The sequence below is a fragment of the Eucyclogobius newberryi genome, unplaced genomic scaffold (assembly GCF_026437365.1).
Source record: "Eucyclogobius newberryi isolate DKJ021-1_F unplaced genomic scaffold, fEucNew1.0.hap1 SCAF_15, whole genome shotgun sequence".
NCBI classification, from domain to species: domain Eukaryota; kingdom Metazoa; phylum Chordata; class Actinopteri; order Gobiiformes; family Gobiidae; genus Eucyclogobius; species Eucyclogobius newberryi.
The window spans coordinates 32,327,146-32,348,428 of record NW_027315779.1 but is presented as its reverse complement, the minus strand read 5'-3'; the positions used below and the strand labels follow the sequence as shown (position 1 = coordinate 32,348,428).

General features: G+C 52.1%; 1 protein-coding gene across 1 annotated transcript in view; it reads right to left on the bottom strand.

The window, feature by feature from the left end:
• The window catches only part of slc37a2 (solute carrier family 37 member 2), a 29,862-nt gene that overhangs the window by 892 nt on the left and 7,687 nt on the right, over positions 1-21,283 (bottom strand). The window contains exons 7-17 of the mRNA XM_072446994.1: positions 14,703-14,869; positions 14,136-14,173; positions 12,674-12,754; positions 12,234-12,324; positions 12,090-12,152; positions 11,351-11,436; positions 11,206-11,254; positions 10,827-10,900; positions 4,801-4,879; positions 1,998-2,095; positions 560-615 (exon numbers count right to left, since the gene is read on the bottom strand). Coding sequence (XP_072303095.1) covers positions 560-615; positions 1,998-2,095; positions 4,801-4,879; positions 10,827-10,900; positions 11,206-11,254; positions 11,351-11,436; positions 12,090-12,152; positions 12,234-12,324; positions 12,674-12,754; positions 14,136-14,173; positions 14,703-14,869 — 882 coding nt within the window. The remainder of the gene's footprint in view (positions 1-559; positions 616-1,997; positions 2,096-4,800; positions 4,880-10,826; positions 10,901-11,205; positions 11,255-11,350; positions 11,437-12,089; positions 12,153-12,233; positions 12,325-12,673; positions 12,755-14,135; positions 14,174-14,702; positions 14,870-21,283) is intronic.

Here is a 21,283-nt window from a genome sequence, read left to right as displayed (position 1 = left end):
TCTGTGTGTGTGTGTGTGTCTGTGTGTGTCTGTGTATATGTGTGTGTGTGTGTGTGTCTGTGTGTGTGTGAGAGAGAGAGAGAGGAGAGTGTGTGTGTGTGTGTGTCTGTGTGTATATGTGTGTGTGTGTGTGTCTGTGTGTGTGTCTGTGTATGTGTGTGTGTGTGTATATATGTGTGTGTGTGTGTGTGTGTGTCTGTGTGTGTGTGTGTGTGTGTATGTGTGTCTGTGTGTGTGTGTGTGTGTGTATATATGTGTGTGTGTGTGTGTGTGTGTGTGTCTGTGTGTGTGTGTGTATGTGTGTGTGTGTGTCTGTGTGTGTGTGTTTGTCTGTGTGTGTGTGTGTGTGTGTGTTTGTGTGTGTGAGAGAGAGAGAGGAGAGAGAGGAGGTCCGTTTGGATGGACACTCGCACACGCCACGTTTGGACTGGCCCCAGAGCAGCTTTCTCTGAGTCACTTTCTTAAACCAGGATAAAGAGATGGAGCATCTCTTTCGACACGTGGCTACAGGGGATAAAGAGGGGCGTGGCTACAGGGGATAAAGAGGGGCGTGGCTTACCCTCGGCGCCGCCCGCAGCAGTGTCGTAGCTCTTTGTACACGAGGCGAGACAGGAACTGCACACAACAGGAGCACGAGTTACACAAAGGTCATAGGTCAGTATCAGACAGAGTGGGGGACGAAATGTACAAAGAAAATAGAGAACTTGTCCATATACATATATTTGGTGTTTATTCAAAAGTGCTGAGTTGCCTGAAAAGTACGGTACAGAGTAGAATGGTCCAGAATCATTTAGATGATTAACATTAGAATCAGAATCAGAATAGGTTTATTGTCAATGAACAAAATTCAAAAACATAGGAACTTGTCTCGGTGATCGATGCAACACGAAACAAGTCATAACAATAAGGTATCAGATAAAAAAATAGGCTTAATATGTACACAAATGTACAGTTGTACTGAGTTACATATGTAGTGCAGAAAGTGAACAGTGAGTGATTAAATTATGGTTTAAGAAGTGTTCATGAGTCCAACAGCAGAGGGAAAGAAACTGTTCTTGTGGAGGGAGGTCCTGGTCCTGATGGACCGTAGCCTCCTGCCTGAGGGGAGTAGCCCCCTGCCTGAGGGGAGTGGCCTCCTGCCTGAGGGGAGTGGCCTCCTGCCTGAGGGGAGTGGCCTCCTGCTTGAGAGGAGTGGCCTCCTGCTTGAGAGGAGTGGCCTCCTGCCTGAGGGGAGTGGCCTCCTGCTTGAGGGGAGTGGCTCAAAGGGTCGGCTGTGATCCGACCTGTTCGTCCCAGAGCCCTGGATACGTACAGGTCCTACAGAGATGGAAGTCAGCAGCCGATCACCTTCTCAGCAGAGGGCGCTGTAGTCTCTGTTTGTCCCTGGCTGTGGCTCCAGCGTACGACATGGTGATGGAGGAGGTGATGGAGGAGGTGATGGAGGAGGTGATGTAGGAGGTGAGGATGGACTCAATGATGGCCGTGTAGAACTGCACCATCATCTTCTCTGGCAGATTGTCTTTCTTCAGCAGCTGCAGGAAGTACATCCTCTGCTGGGCCTTCTTGATGAGGAGCTGATGGTGGCCCCCACTTGAGGTCCTGGTGATGGTGGTGCAGAGGAAGCTGAGGGAGTCCACAGTGGAGATGGGGGAGTCTGAGATGGTGAGGGGGGGGGCTGTGACTTTCTTCAAGTCCACGATCATCTCCACCATCGTCTTCTGGGCGTTGGACTCCAGGTCCAGCAGGAGGAGGTGAAGGACTTGAAGTAGGGAGAGATCAGGCATTTAAATGACTCCATAACTACAGACGTCAGCGCCACAGGTCTGTAGTCATTAAGTCCAGTGATCCGGGGCTTCTTGGGGACAGGGACAATGATGGACGACTGGGACATGGCATGACTCCAGGAGGTGTTAAAATGCCAGTGAAGACAGGGGCCAGCTCGCCTGTGTCTTAAGGTGGCAGGAGTGACACTGGTATAAAGTGTTACAGAACCTCACCAGACAGGCCAGCACGTCAGCGCAGATGAGCATGTAGAAGACATTGTTCCAGCCCCAGGGGGAGATGATGCCGGCCAGCAGGGGCCCCAGGGCCGCTCCTGTGCACAGGACATGTCAGTGTGACCCTCCACGTCTGCTCCTGACACAAACCCTTACCTTGACCCCCAAATCCTACTGACCTTAACCCCCCGAACCCTACTGACCTTAACCCCCCAAACTCTACTGACCGTAACCCCCCAAACCCTACTGACCTTAACCCCTCAAACCCTACTGACCTTAACCCCTCAAACCCTACTGACCTTAACCCCCCAAACCCTACTGACCTTAACCCCCAAACCCTACTGACCTTAACCCCCCAAACTCTACTGACCGTAACCCCCCAAACCCTACTGATCTCAACCCCCCAAACCCTACTGACCTTAACCCCCCAAACCCTACTGACCTTAACCCCCCCAAACTCTACTGGCCGTAACCCCCCAAACTCTACTGACCGTAACCCCCAAACCCTACTGACCTTAACCCCCCAAACTCTACTGACTGTAACCCCCCAAACCCTACCGACCTTAACCCCCCAAACCCTACTGACCTTAACCCCTCAAACCCTACTGACCTTAACCCCCCAAACTCTACTGACCGTAACCCCCCAAACCAGACTGACCGTAACCCCCAAACCAGACTGACTTTAACCCCCCAAACCCTACTGACCTTAACCCCCCAAACCCTACTGACCTTAACCCCCCCAAACCCTACTGACCTTAACCCCCCAAACCCTACTGACCTTAATCCCCCAAACTCTACTGACCGTAACCCCCCAAACCCTACTCACATTAACCCCCCAAACCCTACTGACCTTAACCCCCCAAACCCTACTGACCTTAATCCCCCAAACTCTACTGACCTTAACCCCCCAAACCCTACTGACCGTAACACCCCAAACCAGACTGACCGTAACCCCCCCAAACCAGACTGACCTTAACCCCCCAAACCCTACTGACCTTAACCCCAAACCCTACTGACCTTAACCCCCCAAACCCTACTGACCGTAACCCCCCAAACTCTACTGACCGTAACCCCCCAAACCCTACTGACCGTAACCCCCCAAACTCTACTGACCTTAACCCCCCAAACCCTACTGACCTTAACCCCCCCAAACCCTACTGACTTAACCTCCCAAACTCTACTGACCGTAACCCCCAAACTCTACTGACCATAACCCCCCAAACCCTACTGACCGTAACCCCCCAAACTCTACTGACCGTAACCCCCCAAACCCTACTGACCGTAACCCCCCAAACTCTACTGACCTTAACCCCCCAAACCCTACTGACCTTAACCCCCCCAAACCCTACTGACTTAACCTCCCAAACTCTACTGACCGTAACCCCCAAACTCTACTGACCGTAACCCCCCAAACCCTACTGACCGTAACCCCCCCAAACCCTACTGACCGTAACCCCCCAAACTCTACTGACCTTAACCCCCCCAAACCCTACTGACTTAACCCCCCAAACTCTACTGACCCTACAGGGCCGTAGCTCAAGGATTCACCCAGAGACAGAAGAACATGCAAACTGCACTCAAACCCAGAACCTAATGTGTGTGAGGTTAACCACTCTGCCACTGTGTCGGCAACTATCTGAGCAATGGAGTCTAATGGGAGTAGCACAGGTCACCCACATTCAGTTACACACAGTTACACACAGTTACACTCAGTTACACTCAGTTACACTCAGTTACACTCAGTTACACTCAGTTACACACAGTTACACTCAGTTACACTCAGTTACACTCAGTTACACACAGTTACACACAGTTACACACAGTTACACACAGTTACACACAGTTACACATAGTTACACTCAGTTACACTCAGTTACACTCAGTTACACTCAGTTACACACAGTTACACTCAGTTACACTCAGTTACACACAGTTACACTCAGTTACACACAGTTACACACAGTTACACTCAGTTACACACAGTTACACTCAGTTACACTCAGTTACACACAGTTACACTCAGTTACACTCAGTTACACACAGTTACACACAGTTACACTCAGTTACACTCAGTTACACACAGTTACACACAGTTACACTCAGTTACACTCAGTTACACTCAGTTACACTCAGTTACACACAGTTACACTCAGTTACACTCAGTTACACTCAGTTACACACAGTTACACACAGTTACACTCAGTTACACACAGTTACACACAGTTACACATAGTTACACTCAGTTACACACAGTTACACACAGTTACACTCAGTTACACACAGTTACACTCAGTTACACACAGTTACACACAGTTACACTCAGTTACACACAGTTACACTCAGTTACACTCAGTTACACACAGTTACACTCAGTTACACTCAGTTACACACAGTTACACACAGTTACACTCAGTTACACTCAGTTACACACAGTTACACAGTTACATAGTTACACACAGTTACTCAGTTACACACAGTTACACATAGTTACACACAGTTACACACAGTTACACACAGTTACACAGTTACACACAGTTACACACAGTTACACACAGTTACACACAGTTACACAGTTACACTCAGTTACTCACAGTTACACACAGTTACACACAGTTACACTCAGTTACATTCAGTTACACAGTTACACATAGTTACACACAGTTACACTCAGTTACACATAGTTACACACAGTTACACTCAGTTACACACAGTTACACACAGTTACACTCAGTTACACAGTTACACACAGTTACACACAGTTACACAGTTACACACAGTTACACACAGTTACACACAGACCTACCCACAGAGCCGGTGCCGTCAATGATTGCTGTGACTGTGGACAGGGCCCTGGAGTTTCCCCTCAGGCTCTCGTGGGTCCCCTGAAACACACACACAATGCTTCACTCCACAGTGCACCTTTGACCTTTAACCTTTGTCTGTCAATGTGCTCTTTAGTATGCTAGCACATCAGGGCTGGAGAACTTGAACTTCTTTCCATACATATGTACACTATATGTACACTATATATACCAAGGTAAAAAGGTTTCAGAGGCAGATATGATCAGTCTGAAGGAGCTAGAACTGAGTGCATTTCAATAAGCAAAGAACTAAACTAAGGCTGAGCAAAATAATATGTCTGTTTGCCGTAACCCGACCGACCCGCTGTGAAACTAGTCGACTGAAAAAAATATATCGGCATTTTGTAGAAAAAATGTCAAAATCTTTTATTTTTCAATTATTTCGCCGCCTTCCCTGAACCACCGTGTCAAATATTTTTATCATGTTTGCAAACCTGTCTTTCACATCAAAGGACTGATAACGCTCTGCGCAACACGCACAACTAACTGTATGCATGTGGAGGACTGTAACTGAAACAGTTACAGTCCTCCACGTGCGTCTATTGTTAAACAGAATGCGCATAGGACTTGTTGTATTGCCTTTAACAAAATTGTTCAATGTTGTTGTTGTTGGTGGTGTTTTATGGCGGTTGGCATCCGAGTGTTGCATTACCGCCAGACTTTATTCCTCAGACTTTGTCGTAGTCCTTAAAAGTTCTTCTTCCATTGCTTTGGTCTCTAATGTTGTTGTTGTTGTTGTTGTTGTTTTATGGCGGTTGGCATCCAATTGTTGCATTACCGCCAGACTTTATTCCTCAGACTTTTCGTAGTTGTTGTTGTTGTTGTTGTTGTTTTATGGCGGTTGGCATCCGAGTGTTGCATTACCGCCAGACTTTATTCCTCAGACGTTTCGTAGTCCTCAGACTCTGTCGTAGTCCGTAAAAGTACTCCTCCCATTGCTTTGGTGTTACAAAGCCCATGAGGTCATGATATGTCTTTGTGACTAGAATAGTTGTTGTTTCAGAGACCAACCGGCTTTATTCCAGGGAGACTCTTCTTCATCTTCCTCTCCCTCTTTGACGTTCGGTGCTTTGGAAGTACAAAGCCCATGAGGTCATGGGACGTCTTTGTTGTTTTACAAAGCCCATGAGGTCATGGGACATGTTGTTGTTGTTGTTGTTGTTTTATGGCGGTTGGCTCCAAGTGTTGCATTACCGCCAGACTTTATTCCTCAGACTTTGTCGTAGTCCTCAGACTCTGTCGTAGTCCGTAAAAGTACTCCTTCCATTGCTTTGGTGTTACAAAGCCCATGAGGTCATGATATGTCTTTGTGACTAGAATAGTTGTTGTTGTTGTTGTTGTTGTTGTTGTTGTTGTTGTTGTTTTATGGCGGTTGGCATCCAAGTGTTGCATTACCGCCAGACTTTATTCCTCAGACTTTGTCGTAGTCCGTAAAAGTACTCCTTCCATTGCTTTGGTGTTACAAAGCCCATGAGGTCATGATATGTCTTTGTGACTAGAATAGTTGTTGTTGTTGTTGTTGTTGTTGTTGTTGTTGTTGTTGTTGTTCTATGGCGGCTGGCATCCAAGTGTTGCATCACCGCCAGACCTCATTCCTCAGACGTTTCGTAGTCCTCAGACTCTGTCGTAGTCCGTAAAAGCACTCCTCCCACTGCCCTGGCGCCACAAAGCCCATGAGGTCACGATGTGTCCCCGTGACCAGACTAGCCGTTGTGTCAGAGACCAACCGGCCCCACTCCAGGGAGACTCCTCGTCACCCTCCTCGCCCTCTCCGACGTTCGGTGCTTTGGAAGTACAAAGCCCATGAGATCATGGGACGTCTTTGTTGTTTTACAAAGCCCATGAGGTCATGGGACGTCTTTGTCGTTTTATCCTTTAGAAGTCCTTCTTCCATCACTTTGGCGTTTCTAGGCCCATGAAGTCCAAGCGCGTTAGAACATCCTCTTGCTCCTCATCCTCGGCTCAGTCTCCAACACCCCCCACCTCTATAAACGTTTACCCAGCCCTGTGCTACATAAGTAAGCAACCACAGCCTGACACAAACCCTGTGACTGGATCGCCAGAACGCTCCGCAGATTGAACTCCCGCCCATTATTCCGAAACCACAAGGCCAACCCGGCCCCCTCCCCATCATAAGCCTCACAGCAAATCAGCACATGCTCAGGAGACCACCCCCACCCCCATCTCGTCACTCTGATCACTCTGACTCCCCACAAGCAGACCCCCATCACTCCGACTCCCATTTAGCGCCTTTAGCCAGGGGCGGCGGAACATATGGCCTGACGCTATAGCACATGTACCCAATGAACACCTTACTAGGCAGGCACCTCCCTTCAAGTGTTACCATTACCGAAAAGCTGTCACATCTTACCCCAAACCGGGTCACCTTCAAACGCCTAGCGTCCACCACCGTAACTCCCGTCAAATTCTCCTTAACTTCATCCACAGACGTCGCCGTAGGGACACCTACGATAACTCCTCTGACCGTGTTTCTTTCAGCATTAGACACAAGAATGTCCTTTCCACCCAGACGTTTAGTTCCAATCGCCTTCCGTTGCTGAGCCGCGTCCTTGCACACGACCAGCAGCAAGCCATCTCTAAGGACACTCGCACTCTTGATCACTCCCACAGCTACAGTTAGGCTCTTTGACAATGCCACTGAATTCCACTCCTTAAAGGATGCACTATCCTGTGCAAGCTGGGACATGTTGTTGTTGTTGTTGTTGTTTTATGGCGGTTGGCATCCAAGTGTTGCATTACCGCCAGACTTTATTCCTCAGACTTTGTCGTAGTCCTCAGACTCTGTCGTAGTTCGTAAAATGTTGTTGTTGTTGTTGTTGTTTTATGGCGGTTGGCATCCGAGTGTTGCATTACCGCCAGACTTTATTCCTCAGACGTTTCGTAGTCCTCAGACTCTGTCGTAGTCCGTAAAAGTACTCCTCCCATTGCTTTGGCGTACAAAGCCCATGAGGTCATGATGTGTTTTTGTGACTAGAATAGTTGTTGTGTCAGAGACCAACCGGCTTTATTCCAGGGAGACTCCTCCCCACCCTCCTCGCCCCCCTTGACGCTCGGTTAGAAGTCCTTCTTCCATCACTTTGGCGTTTCTAGGCCCACGAAGTCCAAGCGCGTTAGGACATCCTCTTGCTCCTCATCCTCGGCTCAGTCTCCAACACCCCCCACCTCTATAAACGTTTACCCAGCCCTGTGCTACATAAGTAAGCAACCACAGCCTGACACAAACCCTGTGACTGGATCGCCAGAACGTTCCGCAGATTGAACTCCCGCCCATTATTCCGAAACCACAAGGCCAACCCGGCCCTTTCCCTATCATAAGCCTCACAGCAAATCAGCACATGCTCGACAGTCTCTGGCACCTGACAGTGACCACACAGACCGGTCGGATGTTTGCCTATCCTACTCAGTGACCAATTGAGTCCAGTATGGCCAATCCTCATGCGGGCGAAGGCCCTTTCCTCCCACGCGTTCCTGCCCATAGACCCGCAAGGACCCACACTACCCTGTATGTGATAGAGATGCCGTCCAGTAACACAGTGGCTCCAAAATTCCTGCCAAAGGCCGACCACATGACTCTTGATAACGGGCTTGATTTCAGACTTGCCCAACTCAACCGCCACATCAATTGATGGCCGCCGAAGGGAGCGTTTAGCCAGTGCATCAGCCATTTCGTTACCATCCACCCCCACATGCGCAGGGACCCAAATGAAGGAAACCCTCACATCCTTCCTGGACAGGGAGAGCATCAGACAGAAGATGCCATTCAACACATCCTGTCTGCAATCCGATTTCCCAGATTTAATGCTTTGCAATGCAGAAAGGCTGTCAGAGGCCACCACAATGCCGCAACACTGCAAAGCAGATTCCGCCCATTCCAACGCCAACCGTATCGCTATGAGTTCCGACGTGAAAACAGAAAGGCGATCTGTCAACCTCCTCTTGACCGCTAGCCCCAGGTCAGGCACAAAATAAGCGGCGCCAGTACGCCCACTCTCAGGATCCCTAGACCCGTCGGTATAAATAAACACATCACCTGAGTGCTTATCGATGATCGCTTGAACGGCAAACTGCGGTGCCCTCCCAGCGACTCCTCTAAGCTTGCCATGCAAGCTAACATCAACAGGAGCCGGGACAAACTTCCACGGAGCTATAGCAGACAAAGCCACCGACGGGCTCACACGCAGATCACCAACCCCCGCAAGCCGCGCCTTCGCATTTCCTACCTGGCTGAAAACCATACCGCCAGCCTCACTCTGCCCCCCATCAACCCTGAGAAAGTCCCTCACCGGGTGAGAGCTCGTATGACCTTGCACATTAAAATCTTGTCGGCGCCACTGATATGTCCAGAGTAATGCCAGGCTCTGTCAGGGTGTGAAATTGGATTTACGCAATGCATTCTGGGATTGAAACACGCCCAGCAGACATCACAACAAACATGGCGACGCCCGTGTCCCCCGCATGTTCCCCCCGCTCGCCTTCGCTACCAAAATAAAAGATAGCGGCGTGCAAAAGGTCGATTGAAATATCTTAAAATCATGAGAATTAGTCTCCCGATCGGGTTGAGAGAGACGTTTTCCGTCATTGACTGTTGAAGCCTGACCCCTGGTGGTCACTCCGACTCAAAAAATGGCAAAATTTTGATCCTTTTTTTTTGCCTTCAATGTAAAAAAAAATTGAATTTGCCTACCGACCGACCCAGATGAAAAATGTTGACTCGGGTTACAGCAAACACACAATTTATTTGGGGTAGCCTAAGAGCTAAAAGTTTTGTTCCGAATGATATGAGAATATTTGAGTGTTTTTTTGTCTTACATATGGACAGAATGTAGGAGGAACTGGCTGCTCAGGCAAAGAGGGCGGGGCTCTTGGAGGACAATGTGTGAAGCACGTTAAGAGAGAAGGGGGGGACCACCCACTGGCCCCTGTAGTAATCAGAGCTGGGAATCACTGGGTCCTTCATGATACGATACACAATACACGGCTCACGATACGATAATATTGCAATATGGCGATACTGCGATTATCGATATATTGTCTATTATAACTCGCGATATATCATATGTTTAAAGAAATACTTTTTTTTGTAAATGTATCTATCCAATCTTGCCCGCTGCGCCCCCTAGCTAACGCCAAAGAAGTGTCTCAACAAAGGAACGGTGAATAGAGCCATTTATAGCGGCTTTTTTCAACGTTAAAAGATCGATATTTGACACGAACGCATCGAGAATCGATCGCGGGAGTAAATATCGCGATATATCGCCTTATCGATATTTTGGCGCACCCCTAGTCGTAATGACTCTCTATCATAATGGTGGTCCCTCATCCTTAACTTACTGAGAGTTGTATTTTGATTATGTCCTGCATGTTTGAGTCATGTATTTTCCTACATTTGATGCGCCACTGCGCCCAAGTCCTGTATTCACCTACCCCCTATCCCCGCCCTCAGCTCTGTACTTACTGCTATTATTTTACAAATCCAGACTCTGGGTCAAACACATTTTCAATGATAAAATACTAAATAAAACTGCGGCTTGTTACAGTGAAATGTCACAATGAGGGGGCGGGGTCAGCAGCAGTTGTGAACAGGAAGTCAGTGGGCGTGTTTCTATTACCAACCCGTTTGATATTGTTCTTTACAATCAACTAAATGTAAAGTCACGATCTACGTATGTTATAGTTTATTATTCAGAAAACCAGGAAAAGCATCCTATGTCTCCTTTAGCTGAGATGGAGCAGGTCAAAGGTTAACCTGCAGGTGGAGCAGGTTAAGGTCAAAGGTTAACCTGCAGATGGAGCAGGTCAAAGGTTAACCTGCTGCAGATGGAGCAGGTCAAAGGTTAACCTGCTGCAGATGGAGCAGGTCACGGATACAAATGATCAGGGAAAAAACCTTTGTGGATTCTTCTTTGGAAAATGTCTAACGTTTATGAAAAACCAAACATGTTCATACCAGGTCAGCCGACACAGCGGTGGTGATGAGGGCGTAGGGGCCGTTGACCAGGGCCCCACAGAGCAGCAGCATCCCTGTGGACACACCAGGAGCCGCTCACTACCAGGAACCGCTCACTACCAGGAGCCGCTCACTACACAGACTCTGGACACTACACTGTAAACAACATGTGTCTATTGACCAACGGTAGTTAGTGCGTTTAGATTTTAACGTTTTCACTCACTGGCCACTGTAGTAAGTCTTTTTCAAAAGTCCCTGCCAAATATGTTTTTTAGTGTATTATTTATTGTAAAATATTCATCTCTGTAAAGTAAGAAAAAGTATGCTATGTATGTAATGATGTGCTGTGTGTATTAGATGTTGTTAGAGATGAACTCACCCACAGACAGGCCCAGGCTCTGCTGCCCCACGCTGTTGTAAACAAACAACTGCAACACAACAACAAAGATTAGACCCTTCCCCAGAAATATGTAACTGTTATGAAACGAATGATATTCCATAAAATTGTCTTCATGAGCGCGCACCATGGGGGCTGCAGTGACCAACATGACCCAGCAGGTGGCAGCTCGAGCCCCAGTGTAATCTGAGACCAGACCAGCCAGGATACCCCCTGCACACAGCCAATCAGAGAGCACACAGAGCAACGGCCAATCAGACATCACACAGAACAACGGCCAATCAGAGAGCACACAGAGCAACGGTCAATCAGAGATCACGCAGAGCAAGTTTGAAGGTTTAGATTATCCCTTTACTGCTTTTCACACCTTCTTAAAACTATGAATCAAAATAAAGTGACACTTTTACCACTAATGAAGTGTTTTACACTAAGTACCACAAAAGAAACAGTTTTATCTTTCCATATTGCCCTAGATCTAAATTTGGTCCAGGAATATACCATTAACACAGCGTTTTTAGAAGAAATGACTCAAGAAAGAATATAAATGAATAAAATGCACTTTAGTGGGGTACTTTAAGTAAACACTAACCGAAGAGCTAGTTTGAGAAACGCTGCTCGACTGAATACCTGACTATGCATTATGTATAAATATCCAGCAGATGGCTCCAAAGGGCCACGAACACAAGTTTGGAATTCACTAATCGAATTTCTTCTTTAGAGATTTAACTGCTGCCACATTGAACTCCTTAATTGTTTAACTGCTGTTTAACTGCTGTTTAACTGCTGTTTAACCAGGGTTAACCTTTTTAACTTTTGCATGTGAAACTGTCACAGTAACTCGTTGTCATAGTGATGACTGTGTGTACCGATGATCCCTCCCACGTCAAACAGCGTGGACATGTCTCCGGCTTCTTTAGCATCAGAATGTGCTGGGGGAACAGAACAGAGTCAGATCTGAGACACAGCTATACAGAGGGACACAGGGACATGAGGACGAGGAGGACACTGACCCACTTTGGAGATGTACAGAGGCAGCCAGAACAGGAAGGTGTAGCTGACCAGTTTGGCAAAGAGCAGACAGAAGGAGAACTCCAACACGCCCTGAGACACACAGAAGGAACGTCAGAACACCTGAAGCTGTCCTGAGCCTTCACACGTCCCATGTCCACACAGACATGAGACAATAACACGAGGACACTTATTCTGCTCTTTTACATTCTTTTCTTCTACTTCAGGAGGGATTTTCTATGATGTGTTCTATGGTGTAAATGTTACTTTTGTACTTTTACTTAGTAGATTTTTAATGTGATACTTTTATAGTACTTGAGTCATTTTTGTTTGAGTTTTTCTCCTGTATCTGTACTTTTACTTAAGTTCATTTTGATTTCTAACCTGGAATGAAGAACACAATGTGTGGAATGAAGTCACACTCAGTCACACCAGTTCTCACCGGAATCCTCAGAGCGCTGCAGAAACTGATGGCCTCACTGTCCTCCTCCGACACGGCTTCAGCCACCTCAGAACCATCACCCTGTGACACACCAGAGTGAGACAGAGTGAGACACCAGCGTGAGACAGAGTGAGACACCAGCGTGAGGCAGAGTGAGACACCAGCGTGAGACAGAGTGAGACACCAGCGTGAGACAGAGTGAGACACCAGCGTGAGACAGAGTGAGACACCAGCGTGAGGCAGAGTGAGACACCAGCGTGAGGCAGAGTGAGACACCAGCGTGAGACAGAGTGAGACACCAGCGTGAGACAGAGTGAGACACCAGCGTGAGGCAGAGTGAGACACCAGCGTGAGGCAGAGTGAGACAGAGTGAGACACCAGAGTGAGACAGAGTGAGGCACCAGAGTGAGACAGAGTGAGGCACCAGAGTGAGACACCAGAGTGAGGCACCAGCGTGAGGCAGAGTGAGACAGAGTGAGACACCAGAGTGAGACAGAGTGAGGCACCAGAGTGAGACAGAGTGAGGCACCAGAGTGAGGCACCAGAGTGAGACAGAGTGAGACACCAGAGTGAGACAGAGTGAGACACCAGAGTGAGACAGAGTGAGACACCAGAGTGAGGCACCAGAGTGAGACAGAGTGAGACACCAGAGTGAGGCACCAGAGTGAGACAGAGTGAGACACCAGAGTGAGGCACCAGAGTGAGACAGAGTGAGACACCAGAGTGAGGCACCAGAGTGAGACAGAGTGAGGCACCCGAGTGAGACCACAGAGTGAGGCACCAGAGTGAGACGGAGTGAGGGACCAGAGTGAGACACCAGCGTGAGGCAGAGTGAGACAGAGTGAGGCACCAGAGTGAGGCAGAGTGAGACAGAGTGAGACAGAGTGAGACACTGTGAGAAAGAGAGTGAGACACAGAGACACAGAGTGAGACAAAATGAAACAGTACAGACTGAAACACAGATTGAGGAGACAGTGAAGCACAGGACACAATATGAGACAGTGAGACACAGGACAGATTGCGACACAATATGAGACAGAGTGAGACACAGGACAGATTGAGACACAATATTAGACAGAGTGAGACACAGGACAGATAAGGTAAGATAATCCTTTATTGTCCCACATGGGGAAATTTCATTGTTGCAACGCAGGTAGACACAGAGGTAGATACAGAAGAACAGATCACTTATAGGAAGTCTGAAAAACACTTTCAGTAGAAGATCTCCTATAAATAAAAACTCCCATAGACAAATACATAATATGAGACAGAGTGAGACACAGGACAGATTGAGACACAATATGAGACAGAGTGAGACACAGGACACATTGAGACACAAAGTGAGACACAGGACAGATTGAGACACAATATGAGATAGAGTGAGACACAGGACACATTGAGACACAAAGTGAGACAGAGTGAGACATAGAGTGAGCCAGTGGACAAACAGAAGTGAACTCACATTCTGCTGTGGGGACGAGCAGCCCACGTCCTCAGGTTCTAGAGGAACAGAGTTTAATATGAAGAGTCCTGGGAATCTAATTCATCAGATTTTGACTTCTCTTAAGACAGTTGTGTCACAGACACAATAGCTCCATGGCACAGACACAACAGCGCCATGGCACAGACACAATAGCTCCATGGCACAGACAGTAGTGTCACAGACACAATAGCTCCATGGCACAGACACAACAGCGCCATGGCACAGACACAATAGCTCCATGGCACAGACACAATAGCTCCATGGCACAGACACAATAGCTCCATGGCACAGACACAATAGCTCCATGGCACAGACAGTAGTGTCACAGACACAATAGCTCCATGGCACAGACACAATAGCTCCATGGCACAGACACAATAGCTCCATGGCACAGACAGTAGTGTCACAGACATAGCTCCATGGCACAGACAGTAGTGTCTGTGACATGGAGCTACATCAAAGTGACAGAAAGGACTAACCAAAGGCCAATGGTTCAAACTAAAATGTGTTCCTGACTCATGGTTCTTTAAGTGATACAGAACTCACTGTCCACCAGGAAGAAGAAGCACAGCAGGCCTGTCCCTCCGATGATGGCCCCTGGCACGATGAAGGAGAGGCCCCAGGCTGAGGACACGAAGGCCCCTGCGATCAGAGAGCCCAGGATGTTTCCCACAGAGGTGTGCGAGTTCCACACGCCCATGATGAAGCCGCGCCTGCCCCACAAACAAACACACGCTCATGATGAAGCCGCGCCCGCCCCACAAACACACACACGCTCATGATGAAGCCGCGCCCGCCCCACAAACACACACACGCTCATGATGAAGCCGCGCCCGCCCCACAAACACACGCTCATGATGAAGCCGCGCCCGCCCCACAAACACACACACGCTCATGATGAAGCCGCGCCCGCCCCACAAACACACGCTCATGATGAAGCCGCGCCCGCCCCACAAACACACGCTCATGATGAAGCCACGCCCGCCTCACAAACACACACACGCTCATGATGAAGCCGCGCCTGCCCCACAAACAAACACACGCTCATGATGAAGCCGCGCCCGCCCCACAAACACACACACGCTCATGATGAAGCCGCGCCCGCCCCACAAACACACGCTCATGATGAAGCCGCGCCCGCCCCACAAACACACACACGCTCATGATGAAGCCGCGCCCGCCCCACAAACACACGCTCATGATGAAGCCGCGCCCGCCCCACAAACACACGCTCATGATGAAGCCACGCCCGCCTCACAAACACACACACGCTCATGATGAAGCCGCGCCCGCCCCACAAACACGCCCATGATGAAGCCGCGCCTGCCCCACAAACACGCCCATGATGAAGCCGCGCCCGCCCCACAAACACACGCTCATGATGAAGCCGCGCCCGCCCCACAAACACACACACGCCCATGATGAAGCCGCGCCCGCCCCACAAACACACACACGCTCATGATGAAGCCGCGCCTGCCCCACAAACACACACACGCTCATGATGAAACCACGCCCGCCCCACAAACACACACACGCTCATGATGAAGCCGCGCCCGCCCCACAAACACACACACGCTCATGATGAAGCCGCGCCCGCCCCACAAACACACACACGCTCATGATGAAGCCGCGCCCGCCCCACAAACAAACACACGCTCATGATGAAGCCGCGCCCGCCCCACAAACACACACACGCTCATGATGAAGCCGCGCCCGCCCCACAAACACACACACGCTCATGATGAAGCCGCGCCCGCCCCACAAACACACACACGCTCATGATGAAGCCGCGCCCGCCCCACAAACACACACACGCTCATGATGAAGCTGCGCCCGCCCCACAAACACACACACGCCCATGATGAAGCCGCGCCCGCCCCACAAACACACACACGCTCATGATGAAGCTGCGCCTGCCCCACAAACACACACACGCTCATGATGAAGCCGCGCCCGCCCCACAAACACACGCTCATGATGAAGCCGCGCCCGCCCCACAAACACACACACGCTCATGATGAAGCTGCGCCTGCCCCACAAACACACACACGCTCATGATGAAGCCGCGCCCGCCCCACAAACACACGCTCATGATGAAGCCGCGCCCGCCCCACAAACACACGCTCATGATGAAGCCGCGCCCGCCCCACAAACACACACACGCCCATGATGAAGCCGCGCCCGCCCCACAAACACACACACGCTCATGATGAAGCCGCGCCTGCCCCACAAACACACAAACGCTCATGATGAAGCCGCGCCTGCCCAACAAACACACACACGCTCATGATGAAGCCGCGCCCGCCCCACAAACACACACACGCTCATGATGAAGCTGCGCCTGCCCCACAAACACACACACGCTCATGATGAAGCCGCGCCCGCCCCACAAACACACACACGCTCATGATGAAGCCACGCCCGCCTCACAAACACACACATGCTCATGATGAAGCCATGCCCGCCCCACAAACACACACACGCTCATGATGAAGCCGCGCCCGCCCCACAAACACGCCCATGATGAAGCCGCGCCTGCCCCACAAACACACACACGCCCATGATGAAGCTGCGCCTGCCCCACAAACACACACACGCTCATGATGAAGCCGCGCCCGCCCCACAAACACACGCTCATGATGAAGCCGCGCCCGCCCCACAAACAAACACACGCTCATGATGAAGCCACGCCCGCCTCACAAACACACACACGCTCATGATGAAGCCGCGCCCGCCCCACAAACACACACACACGCTCATGATGAAGCCGCGCCCGCCCCACAAACACGCCCATGATGAAGCCGCGCCTGCCCCACAAACACGCCCATGATGAAGCCGCGCCCGCCCCACAAACACACGCTCATGATGAAGCCGCGCCCGCCCCACAAACACACACACGCCCATGATGAAGCCGCGCCTGCCCCACAAACACACACACGCTCATGATGAAGCCGCGCCCGCCCAACAAACACACACACGCTCATGATGAAGCCGCGCCCGCCCCACAAACACACACACGCTCATGATGAAGCCGCGCCTGCCCCACAAACACACACACGCTCATGATGAAGCCGCGCCCGCCCCACAAACACACACACGCTCATGATGAAGCCACGCCCGCCTCACAAACACACACATGCTCATGATGAAGCCGCGCCCGCCCCACAAACACACACACGCCCATGATGAAGCCGCGCCTGCCCCACAAACACACACACGCTCATGATGAAGCCGCGCCCGCCCAACAAACACACACACGCTCATGATGAAGCCGCGCCCGCCCCACAAACACACACACGCTCATGATGAAGCCGCGCCTGCCCCACAAACACACACACGCTCATGATGAAGCCGCGCCTGCCCCACAAACACGCCCATGATGAAGCCGCGCCCGCCCCACAAACACACGCTCATGATGAAGCCGCGCCCGCCCCACAAACACACACACGCCCATGATGAAGCCGCGCCCGCCCCACAAACACACACACGCTCATGATGAAGCCGCGCCTGCCCCACAAACACACACACGCTCATGATGAAACCACGCCCGCCCCACAAACACACACACGCTCATGATGAAGCCGCGCCCGCCCCACAAACACACACACGCTCATGATGAAGCCGCGCCCGCCCCACAAACACACACACGCTCATGATGAAGCCGCGCCCGCCCCACAAACAAACACACGCTCATGATGAAGCCGCGCCCGCCCCACAAACACACACACGCTCATGATGAAGCCGCGCCCGCCCCACAAACACACACACGCTCATGATGAAGCCGCGCCCGCCCCACAAACACACACACGCTCATGATGAAGCCGCGCCCGCCCCACAAACACACACACGCTCATGATGAAGCTGCGCCTGCCCCACAAACACACACACGCCCATGATGAAGCCGCGCCCGCCCCACAAACACACGCTCATGATGAAGCCGCGCCCGCCCCACAAACACACACACGCTCATGATGAAGCTGCGCCTGCCCCACAAACACACACACGCTCATGATGAAGCCGCGCCCGCCCCACAAACACACGCTCATGATGAAGCCGCGCCCGCCCCACAAACACACGCTCATGATGAAGCCACGCCCGCCTCACAAACACACACACGCTCATGATGAAGCCGCGCCCGCCCCACAAACACGCCCATGATGAAGCCGCGCCTGCCCCACGAACACGCCCATGATGAAGCCGCGCCCGCCCCACAAACACACGCTCATGATGAAGCCGCGCCCGCCCCACAAACACACACACGCCCATGATGAAGCCGCGCCCGCCCCACAAACACACACACGCTCATGATGAAGCCGCGCCTGCCCCACAAACACACACACGCTCATGATGAAGCCGCGCCTGCCCAACAAACACACACACGCTCATGATGAAGCCGCGCCCGCCCCACAAACACACACACGCTCATGATGAAGCCACGCCCGCCTCACAAACACACACATGCTCATGATGAAGCCATGCCCGCCCCACAAACACACACACGCTCATGATGAAGCCGCGCCCGCCCCACAAACACGCCCATGATGAAGCCGCGCCTGCCCCACAAACACACACACGCTCATGATGAAGCCGCGCCCACCCCACAAACACACACACGCCCATGATGAAGCTGCGCCTGCCCCACAAACACACACACGCTCATGATGAAGCCGCGCCCGCCCCACAAACACACGCTCATGATGAAGCCGCGCCCGCCCCACAAACAAACACACGCTCATGATGAAGCCGCGCCCGCCCCACAAACACACACACGCTCATGATGAAGCTGCGCCTGCCCCACAAACACACACACGCTCATGATGAAGCCGCGCCCGCCCCACAAACACACGCTCATGATGAAGCCGCGCCCGCCCCACAAACACACGCTCATGATGAAGCCACGCCCGCCTCACAAACACACACACGCTCATGATGAAGCCGCGCCCGCCCCACAAACACGCCCATGATGAAGCCGCGCCTGCCCCACGAACACGCCCATGATGAAGCCGCGCCCGCCCCACAAACACACGCTCATGATGAAGCCGCGCCCGCCCCACAAACACACACACGCCCATGATGAAGCCGCGCCCGCCCCACAAACACACACACGCTCATGATGAAGCCGCGCCTGCCCCACAAACACACACACGCTCATGATGAAGCCGCGCCTGCCCAACAAACACACACACGCTCATGATGAAGCCGCGCCCGCCCCACAAACACACACACGCTCATGATGAAGCCACGCCCGCCTCACAAACACACACATGCTCATGATGAAGCCATGCCCGCCCCACAAACACACACACGCTCATGATGAAGCCGCGCCCGCCCCACAAACACGCCCATGATGAAGCCGCGCCTGCCCCACAAACACACACACGCTCATGATGAAGCCGCGCCCACCCCACAAACACACACACGCCCATGATGAAGCTGCGCCTGCCCCACAAACACACACACGCTCATGATGAAGCCGCGCCCGCCCCACAAACACACGCTCATGATGAAGCCGCGCCCGCCCCACAAACAAACACACGCTCATGATGAAGCCACGCCCGCCTCACAAACACACACACGCTCATGATGAAGCCGCGCCCGCCCCACAAACACACACACACGCTCATGATGAAGCCGCGCCCGCCCCACAAACACGCCCATGATGAAGCCGCGCCTGCCCCACAAACACGCCCATGATGAAGCCGCGCCCGCCCCACAAACACACGCTCATGATGAAGCCGCGCCCGCCCCACAAACACACACACGCCCATGATGAAGCCGCGCCTGCCCCACAAACACACACACGCTCATGATGAAGCCGCGCCCGCCCAACAAACACACACACGCTCATGATGAAGCCGCGCCCGCCTCACAAACACACACACGCTCATGATGAAGCCGCGCCTGCCCCACAAACACACACACGCTCATGATGAAGCCGCGCCCGCCCCACAAACACACACACGCTCATGATGAAGCCACGCCCGCCTCACAAACACACACATGCTCATGATGAAGCCGCGCCCGCCCCACAAACACACACACGCCCATGATGAAGCCGCGCCTGCCCCACAAACACACACACGCTCATGATGAAGCCGCGCCCGCCCAACAAACACACACACGCTCATGATGAAGCCGCGCCCGCCCCACAAACACACACACGCTCATGATGAAGCCGCGCCTGCCCCACAAACACACACACGCTCATGATGAAGCCACGCCCGCCTCACAAACACACACATGCTCATGATGAAGCCATGCCCGCCCCACAAACACACACACGCTCATGATGAAGCCGCGCCCGCCCCACAAACACACACACGCTCATGATGAAGCCGCGCCCGCCCCACAAACACACACACGCCCATGATGAAGCCGCGCCCGCCCCACAAACACACGCTCACGATGAAGCCGCGCCTGCCCCACAAACACACACACGCTCATGATGAAGCCGCGCCCGCCCCACAAACACACACACGCTCATGATGAAGCCGCGCCCACCCCACAAACACACACACGCCCATGATGAAGCCGCGCCCGCCCCACAAACACACGCTCACGATGAAGCCGCGCCTGCCCCACAAACACGCCCATGATGAAGCCGCGCCTGCCCCACAAACACACGCTCATGATGAAGCCGCGCCCGCCCCACAAACACACACACGCCCATGATGAAGCCGCGCCTGCCCCACAAACACACACACGCTCATGATGAAGCCGCGCCCGCCCAACAAACACACACAGGCTCATGATGAAGCCGCGCCCGCCCCACAAACACACACACGCTCATGATGAAGCCGCGCCCGCCCCACAAACACACACACGCTCATGATGAAGCCACGCCTGCCTCACAAACACACACATGCTCATGATGAAGCCGCGCCCGCCCCACAAACACACACACGCCCATGATGAAGCCGCGCCTGCCCCACAAACACACACACGCTCATGATGAAGCCGCGCCCGCCCAACAAACACACACACGCTCATGATGAAGCCGCGCCCGCCCCACAAACACACACACGCTCATGATGAAGCCGCGCCCGCCCCACAAACACACACACGCTCATGATGAAGCCGCGCCCGCCCCACAAACACACGCTCATGATGAAGCCGCGCCCGCCCCA